At 41.9% G+C, this 26,433-nt stretch overlaps 1 protein-coding gene across 1 annotated transcript; it reads left to right on the top strand.

Moving 5' to 3' along the window:
* The first annotated feature begins 637 nt into the window (after window positions 1–637).
* Window positions 638–23,721, top strand: LOC119265255 (vitellogenin-like). The gene is made up of 29 exons (XM_037545450.1): window positions 638–686; window positions 820–840; window positions 924–1,075; window positions 1,208–1,459; window positions 1,765–1,926; window positions 2,020–2,168; window positions 2,260–2,410; window positions 12,956–13,113; window positions 13,190–13,355; window positions 13,447–13,572; window positions 13,804–14,022; window positions 14,103–14,320; window positions 14,407–14,504; window positions 14,818–14,942; window positions 15,037–15,138; window positions 15,223–15,354; window positions 15,449–15,632; window positions 15,725–15,827; window positions 15,916–16,101; window positions 16,269–16,522; window positions 16,614–16,942; window positions 17,324–17,368; window positions 17,530–17,595; window positions 17,735–17,935; window positions 18,032–18,183; window positions 18,277–18,421; window positions 18,506–18,688; window positions 21,815–21,988; window positions 23,575–23,721. Exons 1-29 carry the CDS (start codon window positions 647–649, stop codon window positions 23,719–23,721), a joined length of 4,440 nt encoding a protein of 1,479 aa, XP_037401347.1. The 5' UTR covers window positions 638–646.
* Window positions 23,722–26,433: the final 2,712 nt, after the last annotated feature.

Consider the following 26,433-nt stretch of genomic DNA (forward strand, 5'->3'; position numbering starts at 1 on the left):
ATCATGAAATTTACACACAATGTAAAGGGTGACAGATCATTTCAAATTATGGCAAAAACTGAAAAACATCAAAAATGGTGATAAGAGGTTTTGTCACGAAAAGAGCAATTATATTAAACATTCTCTGCCAAATATAATGTAACAAAATGCAATTTTCCATTTATACTGAAAATCAGTGAAAGTGTCTTTAGGAAAACATGTCCTAAACACAACAATTCAGTATTGTGAAAACAAATTCTGTCCAGATTTTAAAATTTTATTAGCAAATATAGACAGCCAAAGTGCTTGTAGTGGCACAAAAATGCATGTAAAGGAATTGCTGATGTAATGCTGTATTGTAAATGCAAAACTATTAATTGAAGACATTAATTTATTCATTCAACCTGTAGATTCAGTAAGAGATTATTGCATATTTGTTGGATTTATATGTAGCAAAACACTATGCTGGACATTGGATTTTTGTCAATATGACAAAAGGTTGTGTTACTCTGACCTAAAACTGTCAAGTGGCCTATCAGGGATATGTCTTTGTACATCAGAATAAGCATGCAAGAGTTAATAATTCATTTTGAAGGACTGCTTAGTCAGCAAAAGTATTTCAATAAAAGAAGCAGCCACTCAGTGGATTTATCACAAACCAGCAGCCATGAGAGCTATTGTGCTTGCTCTGACTGTGGCCTTTGTGGGTAAGTGATGATTTGAACTTGATAGCAATGATTTAATTTTCTAAGCATTTTCAATTAAGTATTAAGGTGCAAGATTCTTAGAAAATGTATACAGAGAGTAAATGTAGTTTTTATTATGTTTTATTTCATTTAGCAAGTCAACAGACCAAGCTTGGTAAGTGATGTTTTTTTTAAAGAAAAAACTGGGATAGTTTCATATTTCCTGTCAAAGAAACTTACTGTGAAATATTTCATTAGTTCCAGACTTTGGTGCTGGTAAGACCTATGTCTACAAGTATGAAGGTCAGCTTTTGGGCGGTCTGCCCCAGGAGGGTCTGGGCAAGGCTGGTATAAAAGTCAGCAGCAAGGTTCTCCTCAGGGCTGAAGCACAGAATACCTTTGTCTTGAAGGTAAAGAAATTCTCCTTCACATGAAAGATGCAAATAATCATTTATACAAAAATAATAAGATGGTAGATAATGAAGTTAACTGTAGAATAATTTAATCAAATGTGCTGCATTTTGGGATGATTTTGCCCCTAGCTTGCAGACCCTCAGATCTATGAGTATGCTGGGATCTGGCCTCAGGATCGTTTTGCTCCTGCTGCTAAGCTCACCGAAGCACTGACAGCTGACCTTGCGACTCCCATCAAATTTGAGTATGCTAATGGTGCAGTTGGTAAAGTATTCGCCCCTGCCAGAGTGTCTGCTGCTGCCCTGAACGTGCACAGAGGCGTCCTCACCATCCTTCAGCTCAACCTCAAGAACACCCAGAATGTCTATGAGATGCATGAGGTAAAAGAATATACATAAAGGACATTAAATATCAGTTACTATTCAAATCAGTAGTCTTAAAACTGGGGAGCTAAGGAGGCTGTAGAAAAATCTCAGAAGTTGTATTTATACTAAATAAGAATTTTTTTAGATTTTGTCAGTTCATTAATTTGGCTATAAAAAATGAAATGCATGCTAACCACCTAAATAAGGTAACTCTATTATCATATCAAGTCCGAATGATAGCTAGCAAAATGCACATTCACGAGATTACAAGGTCATGATCCTCTTTCATTAAGAGAAAATAATGAATGTCTTCCTCTAAGGCTGGACCTCATGGAGTCTGTAAGACCCACTATATGATCACTGAAGAGGAAAAGACCCATGAGATTACTGTGTTAAAGTCCAAAGACTTGACCAACTGCCATGAGAGGGTGATAAAGGATACCGGTTTTGCTCATGCTGAGAAGTGTGTTGAATGCCAGCAGGTAAAATCAAATGCTGTGAACAAATTGAGTTTTGTTTTTTACAAGTAAATGAAAGATGCATTCCATCTGTAACTGATTCTATCTTCAACACAGAGGCTTCAGAGTCTGACTGGAACTGCAACCTACAACTACACCATGAAGCCAACTGATGCCGGTGTTCAGCTCTCTGAGGCTACAGTTGATGAGATCCATCAGTACTCTCTTTTCAACACAAGAACTGGAGCAGTCCAAATGAGGGTCAAGTAGGAGATGCTCCACTTGCTCTGATATTTAAAATCCTCTTGCAGCATTCAAACAATGAGAAGAGATTTGATGAGGTATTTTTAATTTCAGGCAAACTCTGCAACTAATGGAAGTGCAGAATACCCCCATTGCCCCTGACACTGCTCAGTATTCAGCTCGTGGGTCTCTGAAGTATGAATTTGGTGCTGAGCTTCTCCAAACTCCTATTCAGCTTCTGGAGATCAAGGATGCAGTGGCCCAGGTAACTTGACTAATCTCCAGTAACATTAGTAAAATCTTTCCAGTCATTGCAACATCTTAACATGGTAGACGTGTGTGGACGAAACCAGTCCTGCGTGTTCGTTGATGCAAAGTAAATGAGACAAGTAGATCAGACTGAAGTGAAACAAACGGTTTTATTACAGAATTCTGGAGAGGTTACAAACAGAGAACATGCATCATGTATCTCCCAAGTAAGCTCTGACCCCTTCTCATCTGACTCCCTTTTTTATAGTTGCATGACCGCTCCTTCCTTACCCCAGCCTCCAATATGTGCGTTAGGCCATCTCACTAATCCACATCATAAAAGTTTAAGGATGCGCTCGTGACATGAGTGCATCTGCAAGGTCAGCTTAAGGTATTTCCTGTGTTTATCAACTCCCCCCGTTTTCCAAACAATGGCTCTGCTTATCTGACCAGATGAACCACATGTGTGGTGTGCTAATCCCAGGGTCTACTACTATCAGCTTCGAGGTATTACCTGTTATCTGACGTCCTTGTGTATTCCACCATTAGTCAGCACACAGCCTTATGTGCTGACTCTTAGCTCTTAGAATAGCACAATATAACCATTAAGCTTTCTTTAATACATCTTAAAAGAGTAATATGAGCAATACTAAGGCTAATAATTCCACAATTCCCCCTTTTGACCTTTCACCCGAAAGGTCAACATTCAGACATAATATTTAAACATAAATTGTACCCCGATTTAGTTCCATGTTATTCTCCAGATCGCTATCCTGGTCACCAGAGCGGCCATTGCTATCCAGGAGAGGAAGCATAATGGCCCCCTTAGGCTCCTGTTTATGGAACATTGAAGTAATAAACCTCTCAGCTAATGTCCTAATACAAGGAACGCAGCAACAACCGCATATAATGAGGATGGCCAAAAACACAGCGATTGACATACATAGAGAGATAAACACGGCCTTCCATTTACCAAATACCTTATCCAACCACCCCGTGATGGCGTTGTCCAACCCAGAATTGTCATGCATTTCTTTAGAGAGAGCTTTGAGGCCCTCTAGGGCTTTAGTAACTGATCCATCCGGGGCGGTGTTGTTGGGGATGAATGTACAACACATATCACCAAACATGTGACAAACACCTCCCGTTTCCACCAAAAGCATGTCTAAGGCCATTCTATTTTGTATAGCCATCAAAGACGTGGCCGAGAGTTGTGCGCTGAGGCCCTCAACGGCTATCTTGGTTAAATTGGCAAGGCGCATGACTTGGTAATTAACATAATTGATGCGATCTACATTTTTGTTGGGGGTGACGGGGAAGAGGGCAGAGATAATAGGAATATTTTCAAATCCTGCGGCTATTTGATCAACTAACTTATATTCGTCGGGGACCCCCCTTGGGACCCCTATGGCGTCTATGTAAGTGAGTGAATTTTTGGTGAGATCAAAATGATCCTCTGTAGTTTCACGTTTTCGCCTATGCATAGTAATGTGTTTAGCCTATCTCTGACCTACTAACAATATTGGAGACACCAGCCTTACCATGGCACAGAGACCGAATGTGTGAATAGGCATCCGGACTAAAAGAATAGTGCCGCCGCAGTAATAATATAGCCCTGCTCTGGCCCATGGGCCTACGGAGGCATTCCCTGAGTATGTAATGTGACACCAATCAGGGTTAATCTGGCCTATCATTTTACCTCGGCCGGTGCCATCAACGTAAGTGTGATTAAAACAGGTGAAGTTGCCGCTAAGTGGTGCTCTAAATGGGCCCGTACCCGTCGTATTGGCTATAACTGGGAAAATATCGGCTAATGTAGTGCAGTTAATCGGGTTCGCTTGTTTTGTGAGCTCAATCATACATTTAAAGCCTGTCATATCTGTGTCTGGAAATAAAGGATCTGGGGCTAAGGAGAGCGGGGCACGAGCCTGTGAATAAGCCACGCAGTCCTCCATCCCAGCTTCCCCAGCCTGGGCTGCTAACCATTTGAGCCACAAATTATCCCCTACGTATCCTGTAGTTAATTTAACAATATCACCCGGTGACCACTTAGTATAGTCCGAGCCCTTAAGCCCTGGATCAGTCACCTCCTGGGTGGCGGGGGTAAATGTATTAGTCATGGTACTAACCGATGCTGATACAACTTTATTGTGCATATTTATTTTAATTAACCCTAAGGGGTCCTTGCCCGATACATCTACTCCTAATATGAGGTATGGAGAACGACCAGTCCTACCCCGATGCGCATCCATAATCGATTTCTCCCATTTAATAGATAAGGTCAATGGATTTTGAGTCCTACTAAAGTCTCGTTGAAATGACATATGTTCCCAATCTGTCTTATGAGTGTAAGCATCTCTTGCAGCTAAGGTGGGTTGCCATCTACCCGTATATTTTATCACTGAGTGCCAATACCTACACCACCTATCATCCCAGCCCCAACCAAACCCACACTTAGTCGTGACCTGCAGATCCCAGCAAAGATATACGTCATAACCTCTATATGTTGAGTTCTGACCTGCGCAGTTAATGACGTCACACAAATCAAAGGTCCATGCTGTGGAGCTGCCTAGGGTGTAGTCTAATTCTATTCCCCCGTATTTACTAATACAATGGTCTTTGTTTGTAGTTGATCGTCTACTTCTGATTTTAACTATGTCCGGTGGTGCTGTAACATGGTCGGAGTTAACGGAGGTGTTCATGTTAAGATACTGTGTTATCTGAGTGATATTATCATTTGTAGTATTGGGGAGGGAGGAGCTGTCATGCAAGGTGATCTGAGCGAAGCTTGCAAAACAGAGCATAAAAATACCAAACATACATAAAATAATCATGCCCCCATATAAAACACATTTCTCCTTTTCTTCAAGTCCCTTTCTGTCTTCTAAGGAGAGTCTCCTAAACCCCTGTGTTCTGTCATTTCCGAGGAACCACATGTTACCCCAAAAGCTAACGAACAATAATTAACTATATGTATATGTGTAAAGGTGCTCTTCGCCAGATGTTGGCCCTTCTGCGCTGGAGGCAGGGTAGACTTTCCCTGTTGTGCCTCTGTCCCCGGGGATTATTCTGCCCCGTTGGATGGGGACTCCTTTTCTGCCTTCGGTAGGTGCGCTGGTCTGCACTGGGAGAGATGGTACCAAGCAGGTCCTTTGCCACTAAGCCGAACGGCGTGAGACGTTCGCTCGACCACTCTGTAGGGTCCTGTCCACCTGGGCTCACACCACTTCCGCTTGATAACTTTCAGATAAACCCACTCAGCTAGTGCTACCTCCGGAGGGGCGTCAATTTCTGGTTCCCCCTTGGAGCGGACCTGCACAGAGTAAGCTTGACACAATGCTTTCAGCTCATTAAAGTAGGCTTGGTGAGATTTGTATTGTATGTCTTTACACGCTAGCGCAGTATGGGGCCCCGGAAAAGATCTACCTGTCATCAGTTCAAAGGGCGTGAACCCTGTAGCTCTGTTTACAGAGCTTCTGATGCTAATTAATACAATTGGTAGGGCATCCAGCCAATTTTGCCCTGTAGAATATACAACTTTGTTCAATTTTGATTTCAGTGTTTGGTTCATGCGCTCCACCTTCCCTTGAGACTGTGGATGGTACACTGATCCGTACGCATGTTTCAGGCCTAGTACTTGCTCTACCCATGCCAAGGCGTTACTTGTGAAGTGAGTACCATTATCTGAGTGTATTCTTTTGGGAAACCCGTGTTGGGGAATCCAGTGATTGATCAACATTTTACAGACTGATTTGCTGTCTTCCCTCATAGTGGGGAACGCTTCCACCCAACCCGAAAATACATCCACAAACATCAACAGATACCTGTACTTCCTGACTGTCTGAATCATATCTGTGTAATCTATCTGAATATGTTCCCCTGGGCCATTGGGCTTAGGGAATTTTCCTACCCCTGGTTTGCAAGTTTTACCCACATTATTTACATTACATACTTGACATTCTTTTACATGTGTGGCTATCATGGCAGATAGAAATGGGTGCCACCATCCTTTCAAGTTTTCCTTCATCTGTACCTTTCCTACATGTGCCAACCCGTGAGCTTCTCCCAGCACTGCTTTTGCCAAAGAGGCTGGAAGTATTGGGAGTCCATTGGGACCTTCCCAGACTAACTCACCCTTTGTACCACCTTTATCCAGCCAAATAGTCTTTTCTTCTGGGCTAGCCTGGTCCTGCAGTTGCCTGAGCTTTTCTCCTGTCGGAATTGGTTCCCATAGTTCACCTTCCTTCAACACCATCTGCAAACTTGATTCCTTATAACCTGCTGCTTCCTTTGCTGCCTTATCTGCTGCCTCATTACCTCTTTCTACCAATGAGTCCCCTTTCTGATGTCCCTTGCACTTTATGATGGCAACCTGTTTTGGTAGTTGTATCGCTTTCTCTAGTGCTAACAACTCCTCCTTGTGTTTAACGGGTTTGCCCACACTGGTGAGATAACCTGTCTCCTTCCAGTGGGGTAATTCAATGTGAGCTGCTCCCACTGCATAGGCTGAATCTGTGTAGATGTTAACTGCCCTGCCTTCTGCTAATTCGAGCGCTGCAATGACTGCCAATAGTTCCGCTTTCTGAGCTGAGGGACAATTCTTGACTTCTTTTGAGATCACTGTACAAAAATCATCTACTTCCCCATTCATTTCTTGTACTACCGCAAACCCTGCTTTTATTTCTCCCCCTTCTCCCCTATAACCACACCCATCTGTCCACAAATTCAGTGCCCCTTCTATTGGCGTGCCCTTGAGGTCTGGTCTTATTTTCCCTTCTATTTTTACCTTTCTCGCACACTCGTGCGGGGGTCCTTCTAACATGTTATCTGCCATGTTAATCCCATCATGAGTGTAAGTAATGTTGGGGGCCGTCAGTACTTTATGTATGCGTCTTTGCCTGAGGGGAGTGAGTGTGAACATCTGAGAATTTATATATGCTACCACTCCGTGTGTGGTCAGCACATGTAATGGATATCCTGCAAATATGTGTGCTGTTTTTTGTACTAATTTGGCTAGTCCTGCAACATGTCTGGTGCAACATGGTTGTCTTTTCTCTACTAATTCTAGAGGAATACTCAGATACATTAACACCTGTCTACCTCCCCCCTTTTTCTGAAACAACACCCCATTTACCAATGAGGGTGTATCAGAAACATCCAGGTAGAATGGAATGGTGTAATCTGGTCTAGCAAGGTCAGCCGCATGCGCTAGTTCCTGTTTTAGTTCAATGAACGCCTGCTCTAGTTCAGGTGTCCATGACAAAATGCCTGACAAATTTCTCATCCCTAATGTACTTATCATCTCATGAAGCGGTGCGGTGCGACCAGTAAAATCAGGTATGTATGAACGACTGTATCCTACCAGCCCTAAAAATGCCAACATGTCTCTGACCGTAATTGGTTTGGGATGGCTTAAAATAGAGGACCGGTGCTCAGGGGACATACCTGTACTCCCCTTAGTGACCACTCTGCCAAGAAAGGTGACTCTTGACCTACAAAATTGCAATTTTTGCTTCGAGACTTTATATCCGCACTCAGCCAGTTTCTCCAATAATGCTATTGAAGCCTCAATACAAGCCTGTTGGGTGTCTCCAGCAATCAGGAGATCATCCACATACTGAATTAAAATGGAACCTTCAGGGAGAGAACAAGTATCCAAACTCTGCTTTAATGCTTGGTTAAACAGGCCGGGTGAAAGTGCGAAGCCTTGTGATAAACGTGTGTACTGTCTGCCACGATGTGTAAACGCACAAATGTCTCTACACGCTTCATGTACCGGAACACAGAAAAAGGCATTGGCCAGATCTACACACGTGAACCAAGTTTTGTTGTGGTCTAGTTCAGATAGTGCGGTATATGGGTTAGGAACGGGGATGGTTTGGGTGGCCAGGGCTGCATTAATGGCCCTTAAATCATGTGCCATTCTGTAGTGCCCAGGTTCTTTCTTTGGAACTGGCAAAATGGGAGTGTTCCACCTAGACTGACATGGTTCTAGCACTCCAGCTCTAAGGAGTGCATCAATAGTTTGGTCTAGGGAGGCCATAGCCTCAGGTTTATGGCGATATTGGGGAAGCCAGATTGGTTGAGTCGAGGTCATATTAAATGAGACTGGAGTTTGTTGTATTTGCCCTACGTCATCGGGGCCCTCAGACCACAATCTATCCGGGAGATGTGACAAAAGGACAGGGGTGTCAATATGGTCAGCTGCCTCACAACCATGATGTCTAGTTAACAAATCATGTGTCAACGTGATGCAATTATGGGTCTCACCCCTTATGAAATATGTTTTTGTGGCTTCAGAAAAGGAAACATCAGGAATCTGCGTCTGTACCCAATCAGTGGCAGCGTTTGCCCTTTTGGTCATGCCCCCTAACTGCTTTGCCATATGGCCTGGATGTAGCGCTAACGAAATATGTGGCGCCGCTGAGGAAGACATTCTATACCACTGTGATTGTGCTGGTGTTAGTGTAATTGGAGCTGCCACACCCTCAGGCCCAACATATATACCCGGAGAAAAAACTTCCCACTCTGCATCTTGCAGTTCAGATTGGAATAAATCATAATAGGGCAAATCTGCCGAAGGGTCATAGTAGAGGGTGAGATGAGGGGGGTCGGGAGGAGGACCATAGGCTTCCAACCGAGATATCCATGGTCTCCACTGGATAAATAAATTCAACGCCCCTGTAGTTGTATCATTGATCAGGCCCCAATAAATATCCACCATGTCATCACTTGTGGCAGATATTAAATACATGCTTGGGCTGTTCTCACCATAACAGCTTGTGACCTGACCATTTGGCCAAGTTAAAGTCAGTCCTGTGGGGCTGCACAGAATGGAAGCCCCCATTTTCATCAGCAAATCTCGTCCACACAAATTCACTGGTGCTTGAGTTGCAATGATAAATGTGTGCATGACAGTCTGTGAGCCATTATAGACAACCAATGGCTTGGTTTTGGGCAGAGTCATTGAGTCCCCTGAGAAACCTCTGACTGAGAGATAGTTACTACTCATCATATCTGGTGGAAGTTGAGAGTTGATCGCAGAAAAGGTGGCTCCTGTGTCAATCAGGAATAGCAATCTCAGGTGCCCCACAGTCAGTGATAGCATGGGTTCTGCCATGGCCACACTATCAGGGTCCCCCAGTGGGCCCCGTCAGTGCTCTCCCCCCCATGGACTCATCTGGTACTGTCCCCCTGGGGCAGCACCTGGGTGAGGGGCCGGGTAGTAGGTGGCTTGGTGTTGAGGCTGAGGATGGTGTGGTGCTCCTACCAGCGGATGGGGGCATTGTCGTGCCCAATGATCCATGGCGCCACATCTGAAGCAGCCTAAATCATACTGCTGCGGACTACGGCCCCCGCCCCTGTAACCCCTCCCCCTGCCTCTGCCACGTCCCCTGTACAGACCCCCATATGGTGTGGGTTGATATTGAACCACAATTGACTGTGGTTGATTTGGCAACAGCTGGGTCTGGGGAGGCAGCGTCTGTGAAATGGGGGTTTGTGATTGTGGTTGCCTCCCTGCATAATTAACAGAATTGTCTTCATCAGCGGTAATCACCATATTGCCTGGGTTGTTCCTTTTCTTGTCCTCACCTAAAGTCTTTCGATCCTCTGCCAGTTGAGCTTTCATCAGCTCCAACTGCAGTTTGTCTACTTCACCTGTCCTGGTGTCTACCTGTCCCTTATGTTTGTTCATATAAAACAGAATAGTTTTCAACCATGAGTCATGTGAGGCGTCTGGTCCCATATTGGGATCATCTTCCATTTTTTTTCTAACATAATCTGGCATACCTTTTAGGATGGCTGTACGGAACCATATTTGCTGTACGCCCCCGTGGCCTGGGTGTGCGCTAGTTCTGTTGATCCAGTCCTCAGCTGCAAGACCCATATACTCAGCTGGGTTGGTCTTGCCATCCCACGGGTAGGAAGGGACAGTAGAGGAGGCCTGCACTGGCCACTTTTTTCTCATGACATCAGCAATGACGTCTGCGTGTCGGGTGAGACGCTCTGAATTATGTACATGCTCAATGTCTGCCTGTTTCTCTACGTCTGTGGCATCTAATACGGTAGTGGCGCGATTAAGGAGATTTCTGAAATCCCCTATAGCTAAACAAACTCCTCCTGTGAGTTTAGCCAATTGTTTTAACCATGGCCCTCCTCCTGCTGTTAAAGGTGGTAGTTGCTCAGCCAGTCCCGCCGCATCAGACAGGTTAAACGGGACGTATTTCATGTCGCCTTGTGAGGTGGCTAACAGGGGGGCCATTAAAGGGGTTTTATCGCCACAATTGTTACGTACGTGTGACCGAGTACGTGTGTGTATTCCCCTATCTTCCCGATCGACATCCTCCCTAATGTCTATTTCTAACTGTGACAATTGCTCACCCAAATTAACTCCCATCCGTTCTAAGGTTCTGAGCCTCTCGTCTATTTCTAAACTTGTTCTAACCGAAGCCTGGCTCGCAAGAGACCCGGAGGATACCTCTTTATCTTGATCTTTACGATATTTACCCTGAAATACACATGTGACCTCCACTGGTGTCTGCTCGAGCTGACACCGGGGATCAGTGGGAGGTGGGTGGGGCTCCTGTCCACCACACGTTTGGATGGCCTCCGGGGAACCCCCCGTTTCCATCACCAAGGGGCATGGCTCCGCATTCCCTTGTGCTCCACCTCCTACAACACGTAAGAGTGGGGAGGCACGTTGGGTCGGGCGCTGCTGACCGGCGGGGTCACCCTCAGACTTTGTGTATACGTTGGGTGGATTTGGTTTTTCATGTGCTATTCTGTTACAAAAGGGGTTATTAGGGTTAAAATTATATTCGAGCGAGGTGTTCTGGGCTGCATCTGATTGGTTCTGGGTTTGACACACCCACTCCCGAACACGCTCAGTAGATTGCGTCGAGGGGCCGGGCTGTTGCGGTCTTATGTCTATTGTGCCTGATTGTACGTTAATGACGGGGTATATGCCTGGCGTTAGGTTATCGTAGGAGGGTGGGGATACTTGGGCACCACTCCGCACCATTCTATCCAGGTTGCCATTATATGTGCACTTCAACCTTCTGACCTTAGCTATTTCCTGTTCTGCTTCTGATAACCTCTTCCTGGCTTTTCCTTTGTTAAACATTCCTGCCTTTTCATGTTCTGCCTTAGCCTCGTCTAATTCCTTTATTGCTCTAGTTGTAAAATCATTTAACGCCTGTCCCAAAGAAATCTGGTCATGGGGAGACAGTTCTTTATCCAGCATCCATTTTCTCAACAGTTTCTCCGTTTCTGCTCTCAGCCTTTTCCACTTTTTTGGATCTATTTCCAAGTCATAAACCGCTTTAGCCAAAATAATTATCTGTTCCTCCAATGTTTTCCATTGCCAATTCCCCACCCCAACTGTATTATCCAATTCTTTTTCTAAATCTCTTTTACTGTATTCAGGCATGTTGATCAAAAACTGGTACTCACCAAGACGTCTTCGAAGTTTTACTTGCTCAACTCACAATGCTCAGTTGTCACCGTTAGGTTTGCTGCATGTGAGGAACTTCAAACTTATCACGAATGGGCGCTTTAGAGGACCACCCTCAGGGACTCCAACCCGGTACTTTAGAGGACCACCCTCAGGGACTCCAACCCGGTACTTTAGAGGACTCAAACCTCAAGGACTCCAACCTGATACTTTTAGAGGACTTGAACCTCAGGGTCTCCAACCTGGTGCTTTAGAGGACTTGAACCTCAGGGACTCCAACCCTGTTTTAGGGAGAGCCAATCCCAGGGACTTTCAACCCAGTCCTTATCCCATTCACTCGTCAGATGACGGGAGGGGTTCACCAATTCCCGGCAAAAAACCACAGACCCAATACCTTATTAAACACTCAGTATATTTTTACCTTATGTTTGTTCCAATTCAGTCCTTTAAATTTAATTACCTGATCCAACCTCTTTTACCCATCTATAATTTAGCAGTTGTCAATATGCAGAATTTATTTAAATAGGTTTCTGCTTACCTTTTTTAAATGGCGCGCCTGTGATGAGTAATGGAGGAAGATCAAGCCTGTTTTTCTAATGGTCTCCTTTGCATCACGTCGGGGTCACCAAATTGTGGACGAAACCAGTCCTGCGTGTTCGTTGATGCAAAGTAAATGAGACAAGTAGATCAGACTGAAGGCCATCTCACTAATCCACATCATAAAAGTTTAAGGATGCGCTCGTGACATGAGTGCATCTGCAAGGTCAGCTTAAGGTATTTCCTGTGTTTATCAACTCCCCCCGTTTTCCAAACAATGGCTCTGCTTATCTGACCAGATGAACCACATGTGTGGTGTGCTAATCCCAGGGTCTACTACTATCAGCTTCGAGGTATTACCTGTTATCTGACGTCCTTGTGTATTCCACCATTAGGCAGCACACAGCCTTATGTGCTGACTCTTAGCTCTTAGAATAGCACAATATAACCATTAAGCTTTCTTTAATACATCTTAAAAGAGTAATATGAGCAATACTAAGGCTAATAATTCCACACGTGTCATTGTTTTAACCATTAAGAGTTCAAACATTACCACCTATTCCATTTCAGACTGCAGAGGTCTTGCAGCATCTGGCTGCAAACAATGTGGACATGGTCCATGAAGATGCTCCACTGAAATTTCTTGAGCTAATCCAGCTCCTGCGTGCTGCTACTTTTGAGAATATTGAGGCCATTTGGAATCAGCACAAGACCAAACCTCTTCACAGGTAAAATTCCCTTGAATATTTTCATGAAATTAAAATAAAAGATGTTTGTACTTTTCTAAAATCTTTATTCTGGCAGACAATGGATTCTGGATGCAGCCCCTCTTGCGGGTACACCAGCAGCTTTGAGGTTCATCAATGAAAAGTTCCAAGCTGATGAGTTCAGCGCCCCTGAATTCACTCGGGCCCTTCTGCTTGGTTTGCACATGGCCACCGCTGATCCAGAAGCTATTCAACAGGCTGCTGTGAGTTTATCATTTTACCATTTCAAGTACTTTAACACAGATGCTTGTAGACCTCATTCTAAATATATCAACTATTTACTCTGTTGAACAGAGTTTGGCACAGAGTCCCAAAATTAGTGCCATGCCAGCGCTGCGCGAGGTGATCATGCTTGGCTATGGTTCCATGGTTGCCAAATATTGTGCTGAAGTTCACACCTGTTCTGCTGATCACTTGAAGGTAACATTTTTGTTTATTCATTCACATTTCTCATAGGCTTTAATTATAGTTCAGGGTTCAAGCAGAAAGTCAGACAGCAGATATATGTTGAGATCCTAAAGAATTCCTCTTATATTCAGTGTGACAGTGCATGTTTAAATATAAATGATGAATGGTGTAATGAATCGTAGTAAAGAATGTTGATTAATAACTAATATTCCATAAAATTTTCCTTTCAACATTGGTCATCAGCCTGTCCATGACAATGCTGCAGAGGCCATTGCAAAGGGTGAAATTTCTGAAATCAGCCTGGCTCTGAAGGTTCTGGGCAATGCTGGCCACCCTGCTAGCCTTAAACCCATCATGAAGCTTCTGCCTGGATTTGGATCTGCTGCTGCAGCCATGCCCACGAGAGTCCATGTTGATGCCATCTTGGCCCTCAGGAACATTGCCAAGAAGGAGCCAAAGTTGGTAAGTATGAGATGATCTGTGAAACATCTGTTTTGGGTCATTTTATTTCAGAAGCTAAATCATCTTATTGGCCTGTGTAGGTCCAGCCAGTGGCACTGCAGCTTTTCATGGATAAGAATCTTCACCCAGAAGCACGTATGGTTGCCTGCATTGTACTGTTTGAGACCAAACCCTCAGTGGCTCTTATGTCCACTGTTGCTGGTGAAATAGAGAAAGAGCCCAGGAACGAAGTGGCCAATTTCGCTTACTCTTACATCAAGTCTCTGACCAGAAGCACGGCCCCTGATATGGTGAAAGTGTAAGAATACTTTACCTGTTTATTTAGCAGATTAATTCTTGCTGCTGTTAACCCAAAGTGAGAAGTGACCATTTTATTTCTTACAGAGCTGCTGCAGCTAATGTTGCTGTCAGAATCTTGAGCCCCAAACTGGACAGACAGAGCTACTTTTCCAGCACTGCTTACCACTCGGACCTTTATGTGTGTAAGTTTCAATAAGATCTGATTTTCTCATGACGTTTATAAAATTACTAACAAAAGTCAGTGTATATGCTGTCATAGGGGTATGTATAAGTAATTGTAGCGTTATGGAATGGCTAAGATATCCAGACTACATGCGGCAAACTGGAGTTTGATATTGCACTGGGGCAAGCACTCCACACCATGTATATAAGAGTCTTTGGACACGACTTTTAAGACTACATTTGCCTACTTTATGACTTGATTAAACTGTATGTTGCTCTAGATAAGAGTATCTACCAAATGCTTTAAAAATAAATATCTTTTTTTCTGTAAAGCTCCTCTCATGGCTGGAGCTGCTGGTACTGCCTTCATCATCAATGATGCTGCCACCATTGTGCCCAGAGCAGTTGTGACAAAAGCACGTGCTTACTTGGCTGGAGCTGCTTCTGATGTTGTAGAGGTATAAATATTTCTTTTTGAGGCTGTCAGCAAATTGGCTTACATCATGTGATTTTGTTTCTGGAATTTCCATTTTTTTGTTAAATCTCAACCAGGTTGGTGTCAGAACTGAAGGTCTTCAGGAAGCCCTACAGAGAACTCCAGCTGCAGATAAGAATGCTGATCGCATTACCAAGATAAAGCACACCCTGCAAGCAGTAAGTGGTTAACACTGCGTTATTATATTCTACTAATGCACCATTTAATATATATTTGAAATTTAACATATCTTCATTTTCCAGCTGATGAACTGGAAGGCTATGCCAGCCAGTGAGCCACTGGGTTCCATTTATTTCAAAGCCTTTGGACAGGAAATTGCTTTTACCAACATTGACAAAACCTTCATTGACAATGCCATTGAGCAGGCAACACAGGTATTTCATTGATTCATTCCAGTGTTTGACAAGTCCCGTATCTGTTTTAATAATTGCATGTCAAATATAATGACATTTTATGCTCACTCTAAAGGCTGCCAAACCACGTGCACATCAACTGCTGAAGGAGACTGTTAAGGCCTTGCAGGCTGGCATTTCCTACCAATTTGCTAAGCCTATGCTGGGAACTGAGGTGCGTCGCATCATTCCCACTGCTGTTGGTGTGCCAATGGAGCTTGGTATTTACTCTGCTGCTGTTGTTGCTGCAGCTGTAAACGGTAGGGTTTTCACAGCTGTCTGACATGCTAGCATTAAATATGCTAATCATTGACAATAGAACATTGATTGTGTTATTTATTTATTTATTTAGTTAAAGCCACCGTTACACCCCCTCTACCTGAGAACCTAGAGACTGGCATTCTTGATCAGCTGAGGAAGACTGATATTGAGTTGCAAGCTGAGGCCAGACCAGGGTACTCTTCCTCAGATACGCACAATGAGTAAACAATGAGTAAATGACCTTCCAAAGTCATTATGTAAATGTGTGCTTTTTCTTTTCAGTGTCGCCACACAGACCCTCGCTGTGATTGGAGTGAACTGGCCCTTGATTCAGGCTGTTGTCATGGCCAGAGGAAAGATTCACACTGTTGCGCCATTTAAAGTGGCTGCAAGAGCTGACATCCCAAGGGGCAACATCAAGGTGCAGATTCTGCCAGCTGTGGCTCCTGATCATGTTGCTACTATCAGGTAATGCAAGGAAGAGTGACAAATTTTATGTCTGCCTAAAATTAAGTACTAGAATTGATGTCAAATTTGTGAAAGAAACTGACAAAAAGTACAGACTATACAATAGGCAAAGCCAGTTTTAACCCTCAGACTGTACCGTGATCTATGACCGTGTTTTCCTTTAATAGCTTCGACACTGTCGCTGTAGTCCGAAATTTGGAGGACCACCCTGCTGATAGAGAAATATCCCTGGCACCTGCAGCACCCTCTGGTGCTCAGTCCTTGATACCTCCTTCCATTCAGAAGTCCCTGTGTGGTAAAGTCCCTTACTTTCAAGTCAAGGGATGCATCGAGGTTGCCTCACGTAATGCCGGTTTTATGGGATACAATCCTATTTACTATGTTGTTGGACAGCACTCGGCTCGTATTTCAGTGGAAAGAGGTAAGTGGGAGGCTCACTAAGTTTGACACCAGCCGGGCTGCTTATTACTTGTAGTAAGAGTACAAAAATAATGAATCAACTTATGTTTTAGGTGATGGTCCTGCTCTTGAACGGGTGGAGTTTGAAGTTTACATTGCTCCTGAGAAGGCACCCGAGAAGTCTGTTAGGGAAACCAACCCTGCTTTGGGTGAAACTCAAGAAGAAAACATTATCCTGTTGAAACTGAGGGAATACCTGGAGGCTGGGCTGAAAAAATCCTCAAGCAGCTCTTCATCGTCCAACAGCACAAGCAGCAGCAGAAGCAGCAGCAGAAGCAGCAGCAGGAGCAGCAGGAGCAGCAGCAGGAGCAGCAGCAGGAGCAGCAGGAGCAGCAGGAGCAGCAGCAGCTCTCAAAGCTCTTCCAGAGCTCGCATGTCCAGGGTATGTCTTTAGCATGTGGCTATTTATGGTCAAGAATTATGATTTACATATGATTTAATTACTGATTGCATTACTGGAGAAGGTTATGTAAAATGGCAAAGCGTGATTAAGTTAATCTTCTTCTACTAGATGATAGCAATAAGTAATATCGAAAAAATCACATTTTATTGTTCCACACTGTAAAAATGTACATTTTCTCGCCGTAATTACAAGGCTTCTGCAATGATATTGATATCGGTAGTGATTCTGCTATGGGAAGGGATCACTTCGTTCACTAGTTTACTATTGGACTCCTACTAATTGAACACCTACAAGTTACCACATTTCCCGTCTAAGATCTTTTTCATTTTCTCATTTTTCTAATTTTTTGTTTACACCTAGGGTAATTTTACATATGGCCCATTTGAGAAATTCCATAAGAATCAGGTGAGTTTGAAAGAATCCCTTAAAGGGATTTCTTTTAAAATTATACAGTTTTTCCTTTTAAATACATAAAACATGAAATGATGAAAGTACACTGACTTCTTTATTCATTTATTTCCTTTTTTCCTTTGAGAGAAGTAATAAGGTTTCTGTTTTTGTTGCAGTACTTGGCCACACAGATAACATCAAAGGCCAGCAGCTCATCTAGCATTGAGGCCCTTCAGAGACAGGTAAAATTAAATCTGCTCTGGTGTTTTTACACATGGTTGGCAAAAAAAGAAAAAGTGTACAATCTACCTGCCCACTAGCCACACTTAACAAAATGAATGTACTTCATGAAAATTAACAAGTGCATGTTGACACTTTCAGGCTAAGCTGCTTGAAGATTCTATTGTACCTGCTTTTGTCATCATTGTTCGTGCTGTCAGAAGTGACCGCAAACTGGGATACCAGTTGGCAGCATACTTGGATAAGCCCAATTTGAGAGCACAGCTCGTGCTTTCATCCATTTCTAATGATCAATGGAAGCTGTGTGCTGATGGTGTCCTGTCGAGCAAGCATAAAGCCAGCGTAAGTCTGGCCTTCTACCGCAGCTTTCTAAGACCATGTATTTTCTCAGTATTCACACTTAGTATAGTATGCACTAAGCACTGACTCTCCTATTAGGCTAGGGTTGGTTGGGGTTCAGAGTGCCAGGACTCTTCTGCAACTGTCAAGGCTGAGACTGGTCTGCATGAGTCAAGCCCTGCTGCTCGTTTTCAACTGGACTGGGACAAAGCTCCAAGACTTGTAACCACTGCAGCAATGAATGCTATAAGGTACTTTCAGAAAATTCAAAACCACAAATATCATGTCAGGCTAAATCATACGTGAAGTTTCTTATAAGTCCTTATATGTATTTCTACCAACAGGATTTGTGAATACCTCCCAGTGCAAATAGCAGCTCACCTGGCTGGAATTGCTGTCAACAGAGCTGAAAACAAAGCAAACAGTGTTGGCATAATTATAGCTCTACCAACTAAGAGGTCCGCGGACGTCATTGTGAAAACTCCAAGGGTGCGTAGTTTTTCTTGAGGCTTTGCATGATTTGACATTTTAACCAAAATTTCTTGTTTTAATATTGTTTTCTCTTACAACTAGATGACCGCTGCAAAGATGGCTATGCCTCTTCCTTTTGCCCTGCCTGTTGAAAAAGACGGAAGCATTCCAGCTCTTCAGAATTTGGACATTCAAGACGCAATTCAGAAACTGGACATCCGTGCTGCTATTCAGAACTTCGACGCTGCCGCTGCCGTGGAGAGAGCAATGGATGCTTTGACGAAAGTGCTGAATGAATTTGAGAAGGCACAGAATGAACAAGCAATATAAGGATGAATATCTCCAAAAATTGGACGTTCGCACCATTGTTGAGCAAATCCAGAATTTGGATATTCGTGCCCTGATTGAGAACATTCCGGATTCGGAAATCATAATTGAAATAAATAGATATATTACAAGCATTCAAAAACAGAATATTGTGTTTTTATTGTGGCTTTTTAAAGATCTTTCTTAGCACAGCCTTCATTTTTTCAGTCATTTCATTTTTCTTTATTCGTTATGTCATTTTAATCAAAACATTATTTAAACAATCAATCTTATCTTTAGCTTGTGCTGAAAGTTAGAAAGTGCAGCAATGTGATAAGATTTTTGTTTTTTCTGAACAATACATGAATAATGAATAGAGAAATGCTCTGACAGATACATGTCTGGGAGAAATTATGCCATTACAACAGCAATAATACACATAATGACTATCACACACTGTTTTTATGCTCCACACATGCTGTTACTTTTTAAACGTTTCAAACACAAAAATAAAATCCATAAGAAAAACGTATCAAAGTGTCTAAAAAATGTGCCAAATACAAATAATAGCCCTTATGCATTGAAACTGGGTGCTTTGGATCACCTTTAATTTCAGGCAAACTGCTCTGTACATGCATCTTGAAACATTTTTCTATGATGAGGAAATGAGTGTTGGTTTGAGGACAAATGATGAAGTTCAGTGCATGAAATCAACAGGAACAAACTCAAAGACCTATTAACTTACACTTACTAGCTGACTTTACTGCAGCGATAATGCTTTGAGCTTCATGTGGATTAGTCACTGATCACGTTTTTGACACTAGCAACACTGACGTTTCAGAGAGGATAACATGAGGAATGTGGTAATTTTGGGTCTGCTTCAAAGACCAGATATTGAATGTTGTTATCTCCAGTTTCATAAATACTACCATAAAAGTGATGCGTCTTTGGAAAGGGAGCATAACAGCTCAAAATAATCCTGCACAATCTGAAGTCATTTACTCTTATTTTTGAGCTCTCTTAATCTCTCTGGCTCTCCGGACCACCGGCACAAGTGACATCTCAGCAAGGACACGCACATTCTTGAAAAAGATGGTTCTACAAAGGTTCTGTAGTAAAGAAAATGGTTCTAAATAAAACCATGAACACTGAAAGACCCCTGTTCGTGAATTAAGAGTTCTTGCATGGTGAAATAGTTCTTCAGGCTGGTTCGAGATGAAGTGCGCCTCGCCTTGGTGGTCAGCGAGAGAAGCCGGTTGCAGTTGGAGGAGGAAGGTTTCTCTATGGCCAGAATGAATAGGGTCTCTATCGCAGCCTGCATTAAATGAAGATGTTCGGAACCCGAAATGTTTTGTCCTGTGCATGTTTTTCTCCAGAACACCACTGGATCCTCTGAATTACGAGGTCGTAAAGAGCTATAATACTAATATTTCTACATGTGATCTAAAGCTACTGCGTATCAATTTGATGCCACTAAACTACACGAAATGAGGTGGGCTGTGGCGGTGTGCTATACTGTAGCGCATATTTACAGATATACTTGTAAATAAAACTTCTGGGTGGGATATTTTGATTGGCTAAAATGCCTTATCAAAAATACTGCCCTGTTAAAGCTACAAGGCTGAATTTAGCTTCTTTTTTTGCGGGCTTCTTGTTTGAATATTCCAGTTCCTCCTTAAATAGGGCAGCCACTGTGAGTAGCTATCACAAACATTAGCAAACATGACGGGATACGAAAAATAAGTTAATGTTGCTCAGCTATTAAGCAGAAATAGCGAAACCTCGTCATATCATGCCTTTCAACCCTCCATGAGCTGCTTGTTCGAATTTTCCCATTCCACCTTAAATGGGAAAAGTCAGTCAAAAAGCTGGCAACTATGGTACTCACTCCCTACAGCCGGTTCACATAGATTATTTACAAACATACAAAATATATATACCCCCCCTCCCCCCTCCTCCTCCTCCCCCCTCTTCCTCCTCCCCCTCCCCCTCCCCCTAAAGTGTGAACCCATTCACACAACGAAACAAATCCTTGGCATCTACAGAGAGCATCAGCAACAGTCCCCTTCTTGTGAATGATAGTGAGATTAAAGCCTTGCATTATTAAGGACCAGTGCATCAGGCGCTGGTAGGCATTAGACATGCGCTGTAAGAATGTCAAAGGGTTGTGGTCGGTATAATCTCTGAATGGGGCTGAGCTGATGCCAATGTCTGCTTCAAAGTGTTGCAACGTTAAAAGAAGACCAAGTGCTTCCTTCTCAGTAGTAATATATGGCAGCTGATGTTTGAGGAATTTACGGGAAAAATAGTAACCGGGACATTCGATTCTTTGGGCGTCTGCTTGCAAAAGAACCGCCCAGCACCTGTTCCACTGGCATCTACCTCTAAACTAAAGGGTTTATTAAAGTCAGGTGTGGCAAGGACAGGGGAGCTGTTTACAAGGCCTTCACAGATTCGAATGTGGACTGGCACGCAGGAGACCGGACTAAGGCCACAGCGTTTCGTAGGAGAGAACTAAGTTGCAAAAGAACATCAGAGAATTTTTTTTACAAAAACAACCTAAAAAAACGCTTACGTTCTCGTTTTGTTTTTGGAATAGGGAAACAATTAATAGCTTGGACCTTGGCGTTCAGGGGGCAGACTGTACCTTTACCAACTGTTTTTCCAAGGTAAGTAACTTCACTCTTCCCAAATTCACACTTCTCAAGATTCAGCACAAGTGAAGCTTTTTGTAATCTGGAAAATATTGTTTCCAGCAGCTGCAAATGATGGTCCCACGTGTCAGAATAAACTACCACATCATCAAGATAAGCCTCGCAGTTTGGTACGTCACCTAAGGCGATATTCATTAGACGCTGAAATGTTGCAGGTGCGTTTCGTAATCCGAAAGTCGTTATACGGCATAAATGTGTCCGGTGTGGCGAAAGCGGAGATTCCAGAAGCGCGAGGAATGAGAGGAACTTGCCAATATCCCTTTAAAAGGTCAAGTTTACTAACATATTCGAGTTTTCATGACGTTTGAGCCGAACACATTTTGTTTAGCAAGATTGCGAGCAGAGCGCAGGAGTTCACGAAGTTTGTTTACTGTCACATTCTCTTGTTTAGGTGCGGAAGGAGGAGACATCCGCTGCTCATGTAGAACTGAGTGACCAAAAGGGAGGGCGTTCGGACTGGAACCGATGGATTCCTGTGTCACGAATGGCAAATAAGAGTAAGGGAACACCTTCATCCCAGTCCTTATCGACCTCGGACCAGTATGCTTTCAACATGGTTTTAAAGGTCTGGTGGAAGTGTTCAAGCGCGCCTTGCGACTCTGGGTGATGCGCACTAGACACTTTGTGCTTAATATTAAGTTCGTGTACCACCTGAGAGAATATTCTTGATGTAAAATCTTACCCTTGGCAAACCAGAAGTTGAATAGAAGAGCAGGAGGTGGTTTGAAGTGTTAGACTTGACACCCTCAGAAGGTATCTTACAAACCAAACCTCAGTGGGATCTAAACAACAACAACAAAAAGCCAAAGCAGTAGTTATGATATTTCTTGTGTGTTTGGGTATCTTGCATGCGTTTCTGTTATTGTAACATCTTAGAATGGCTCATGGTTTTTATGCATATCCCAAGCAGACATATCAGCCTCAACATGATAACATGCTAACACATGTATGGCATGGCTAAGGACATTAAAAGGCAACATAACCAGTAAATAAGTTTTATTGTCATTCAGTAGCTGATACGTTTGTAGCTTACATTACTCAACATATCCTTTTTTTTAATGATTTTTTCTTCGTATTGTTTGTAAATCATGCATCATCATATTTGAACTGCATCTCTCAGTTATTACAGCTGACAATTAGAACCAATAAGAAACCCGATATGCATTTTGAATGCCTCCGATCTCTCCCTTTGCAGCGCATCAGGAACAAAGAGTGCATGAGCCAAGCAAAGAAAAATGAGGATTTCTTTGATTTTGTAAATAGATTTTGGCTTTTTTTTTAAAACATGACATTTTTGAACTCTGTTTCTTTAAAATATTAAAAAGGTTTCTGTGCTGTTTCTGTAACTAAAGCACAATGTCCTTACAGCCAGTACATTTCAGTTCAGTTTCACATTTCATGGTATTGGACACCAGCCTGCAGATGATCCTCTGGAATAAAAAGTAAACAGAATGTAACAGAATGTTTGTTTGTACACAGGTATGCAATAGTTGCAGTCCTGGCCACATTACATATTTGTTTTTGTTGATTTTTCTAAGTACAGATCATCTACAGAGAATATACTTTTCAACATACAATTGCTGTTTATGATGAATACATTTATTTAGAGTGAAAAAATGTGTTTTTTTTTTTCTATTGTGGATATTCAGTACATAAATGGAAATTGTGCTATGAAAGTGCTGAAAAGTGCTCTCTGTACTGGATGTGTTCACTGATTTTCATTTAGAAACTCAAAACATGTCATTTCACCAGGGGTGCTTAAAGTTTTGCTTATTAGACTATATTGGTTTCTGATAAAAAATGTGGTTCATCAGCACATTACTAAATCATCACCATCTAAACCATCAGAACCACATGTAACGGGTTCAACACGGGTAGTGTGGTTCCGCATACTGTTTGGACCAGACCTAGGCTCGTGAAGGAGCTGGTCAGCTTTGAAGGACAAATTCAGTGACTGAGACCATGTTTTATTTAAAAAACTAGCACAATTGGCTGAGTTTAATTGGGGTCTTATGAAACCTGGAGATTACCAGCACATCAATAAACAATACACATGAATCAAATGAATGGACAAATAAAATTAAAAATGTGTGTGTGTGTTTCAGTTCAGGTGTTCTCTTCTGCATGCACTTGCTTTATTGCCTGTTTCAGAATTTGGCTCGCCACTCCTTACCGGAGAAATCAGAATTCAAAGAGGGCACCAGTGGATGGGGTGTCCTGCTATCAGAGCTGTTAGATCACTCAAGGTTCCACGTGTTCAAGAAACCTGACAGGAGGAATCAGGACCGTTTGAGTTGATGATGCCAAAGGAAAGGGATTCCACACTCTGACACTTAAGCTGTCTCAAGGCTCCAAAGGGGTCCAATAAAACCTGACCAAAGCTCAGTAAACGCGTTCAGTGTCAAAATGGAGTTCCAGGGCTTCTTGGATGTGGTATCTCACTCAGATAAAACTTAATATCTGGCAGTGTTCTAATTTAATTAGAACACAGAGCTTAGCTGCACGTCTGTGCTGAGCGAGCACAAAGAGAAAAAAAGGGAAGAGAAAGTTCGTACCAAACCTCAAGTCGTGAGTGTGGTAGGAGGGGCGTGAACCTGATTGGCTAGTACTCTTTAGTTCAAAGAAGTAAAATTAATATGTTTATATAATTTTTATCACTGCGAATAATTAATTATTAACTGTCTGCAAAATCTAAGTTTACAGTAATACGTTTTTAAATTAAATAGGATTATCTGAAATTCAATATTTTTTATTATTTAGTTCACAGTGATCTTTATGTTAAGGTATATGGTATATTTATATTAATTTTGCATTTTGGAATTAATAATTTTAAATTTAATCCACTGAGCAGTATTTATGTCTGGGTTACACACAGAAGCTTTTGTTCCAGGAAAAAAAGGGCAGGAAAGGCATTTCCTCTTCTTTTCATCTAAAGGTGTGCGTGACAGAGAACCTTAAAAAAGTGCCATTTGTGAAATAGTGACAACTTGGGCAAACACAAGCAAAGTCCAGAGAACAGCGGTAGGGTTCAGGTCACCCTATCCTAGGTCATGACATACACCTGGTCAGCTCTTCTCATATTGTACGTTATACACTCCATTAATGCATAACTTGTTATGCCTTTTAACTTTTCTAACAGTGATTAAATATATTAAAAATTCATTTATGATATGTGGCTCCTCCGAGATTTTTAGTAATCACCTCAGAGGGCCAAAAGGCTCCAAATAGGTGGATATTTTTTCATAGATTTTACAGCAATGCACTTAAGACTTTTATAGGTGGACATAAGCTGTTGAAATATGTACAACCAGATATGAGCTGTAATGCAGCTTTGGTTTGACAGAAGTCATGAGTGATTAATATTTTGTATGTCATCATCCATTGGCCTTTTTCATCTAACCACAAAGTTACTGAAAGGCTAAATTATAATGTATCTATTTAACATTAAAAATGCATTGTAATACTGTATGCTCATGTTGTTAACACAAGTTAATAAATTCTCAGGTGCCAAATAAATTCTGAGATATTGTTTCTGTATAATACTGTAACAGTTGCCATTTATTTTTTATATTGGTTGGTGTAGTGTAGTGGGTAGCACCTTTGCCTTCTACATTGTAGACTGGGGTTCAAGACCCCTGCCTAGACAAGACCCTAGACTGTACCAATAAGAGTCCTTGGGCAAGACTCCTAACACCGCCTTCACCTACCTGTGTAAATTGATCAAATTATAAGTCACTCTGGATAAGAGTGTCAGCCATAAATGTTAATTTTTGGAACTCCTCTACTGTTTTATAAATTTTCTTCATAGTTATATCAACCTTAAGTTGCCTTTCTTACAGTAGCATAAAAAACAGTGTTAAAAAGTTGAATCACTGACATGTAAGAATTATGTACATTTATTTAGGAAAAAAAAAGCAAAATGTGGCAAGATTAAGAGTTTTTTTTCCCAGTATGGATATACAGCACATGGATGGAAACAGCTCATTTTAAAATATCAGATAAAAGATCAGGACAGCACAAGTAAACACAACCTACAGCTTTTAAATGATCATTTCATTTCATTATAATGAAGATTTAGTCAAAGCCTCTACCACCCATGTGAAAAAGTCATTGCGCACCTAAACCTAATAAATACTTGTGGAACTCTTGTCAGTAAAAACTGTGCACATTTGTGATAACTTGTGATGGGTTTTCTACATCGCTGCGGAGGAATTTTGGCAGAATTGTTTTAATTCTACATCGCTGCTGTTGGATTAAAAGCTCATATCCACAAAATGGTAACTTTATAGGAGAAGGAAAAAACACACTTTACTTTTAATGTAAGTCAGTGGAACCAGACTTTTTTCCATATAATTTTGGCCTGTTTCTTTTGCTCCATTAATCATGAAATTTACACACAATGTAAAGGGTGACAGATCATTTCAAATTATGGCAAAAACTGAAAAACATCAAAAATGGTGATGAGGTTTTGTCATGAAAACAGCAATTATATTAAATATTCTCTCCTAAATATAATGTAACAAAATGCAATTTTCCATTTATACTGAAAAGCAGTGAAAGTGTCTTTAGGAAAACATGTCCTAAACACAACAATTCAGTATTGTGAAAACAAATTCTGTCCAGATTTTAAAATTTTATTAGCAAATATAGACAGCCAAAGTGCTTGTAGTGGTACAAACATGCATGTAAAGGAATTGCTGATGTAATGCTGTATTGTAAATGCAAAACTATTAATTGAAGACATTAATTTATTTATTCAACCTGTAGATTCAGTAAGAGATTATTACATATTTGTTGGATTTATATGTAGCAAAACACTATGCTGGACATTGGATTTTTGTCAATATGACAAAAGGTTGTGTTACTCTGACCTAAAACTGTCAAGTGGCCTATCAGGGTCTTTGTACATCAGAATAAGCATGCAAGAGTTAATAATTCATTTTGAAGGACTGCTTAGTCAGCAAAAGTATTTCAATAAAAGAAGCAGCCACTCAGTGGATTTATCACAAA

The sequence above is a fragment of the Pygocentrus nattereri genome, chromosome 15 (genome assembly GCF_015220715.1).
Source record: "Pygocentrus nattereri isolate fPygNat1 chromosome 15, fPygNat1.pri, whole genome shotgun sequence".
In the NCBI taxonomy this organism is placed as follows: domain Eukaryota; kingdom Metazoa; phylum Chordata; class Actinopteri; order Characiformes; family Serrasalmidae; genus Pygocentrus; species Pygocentrus nattereri.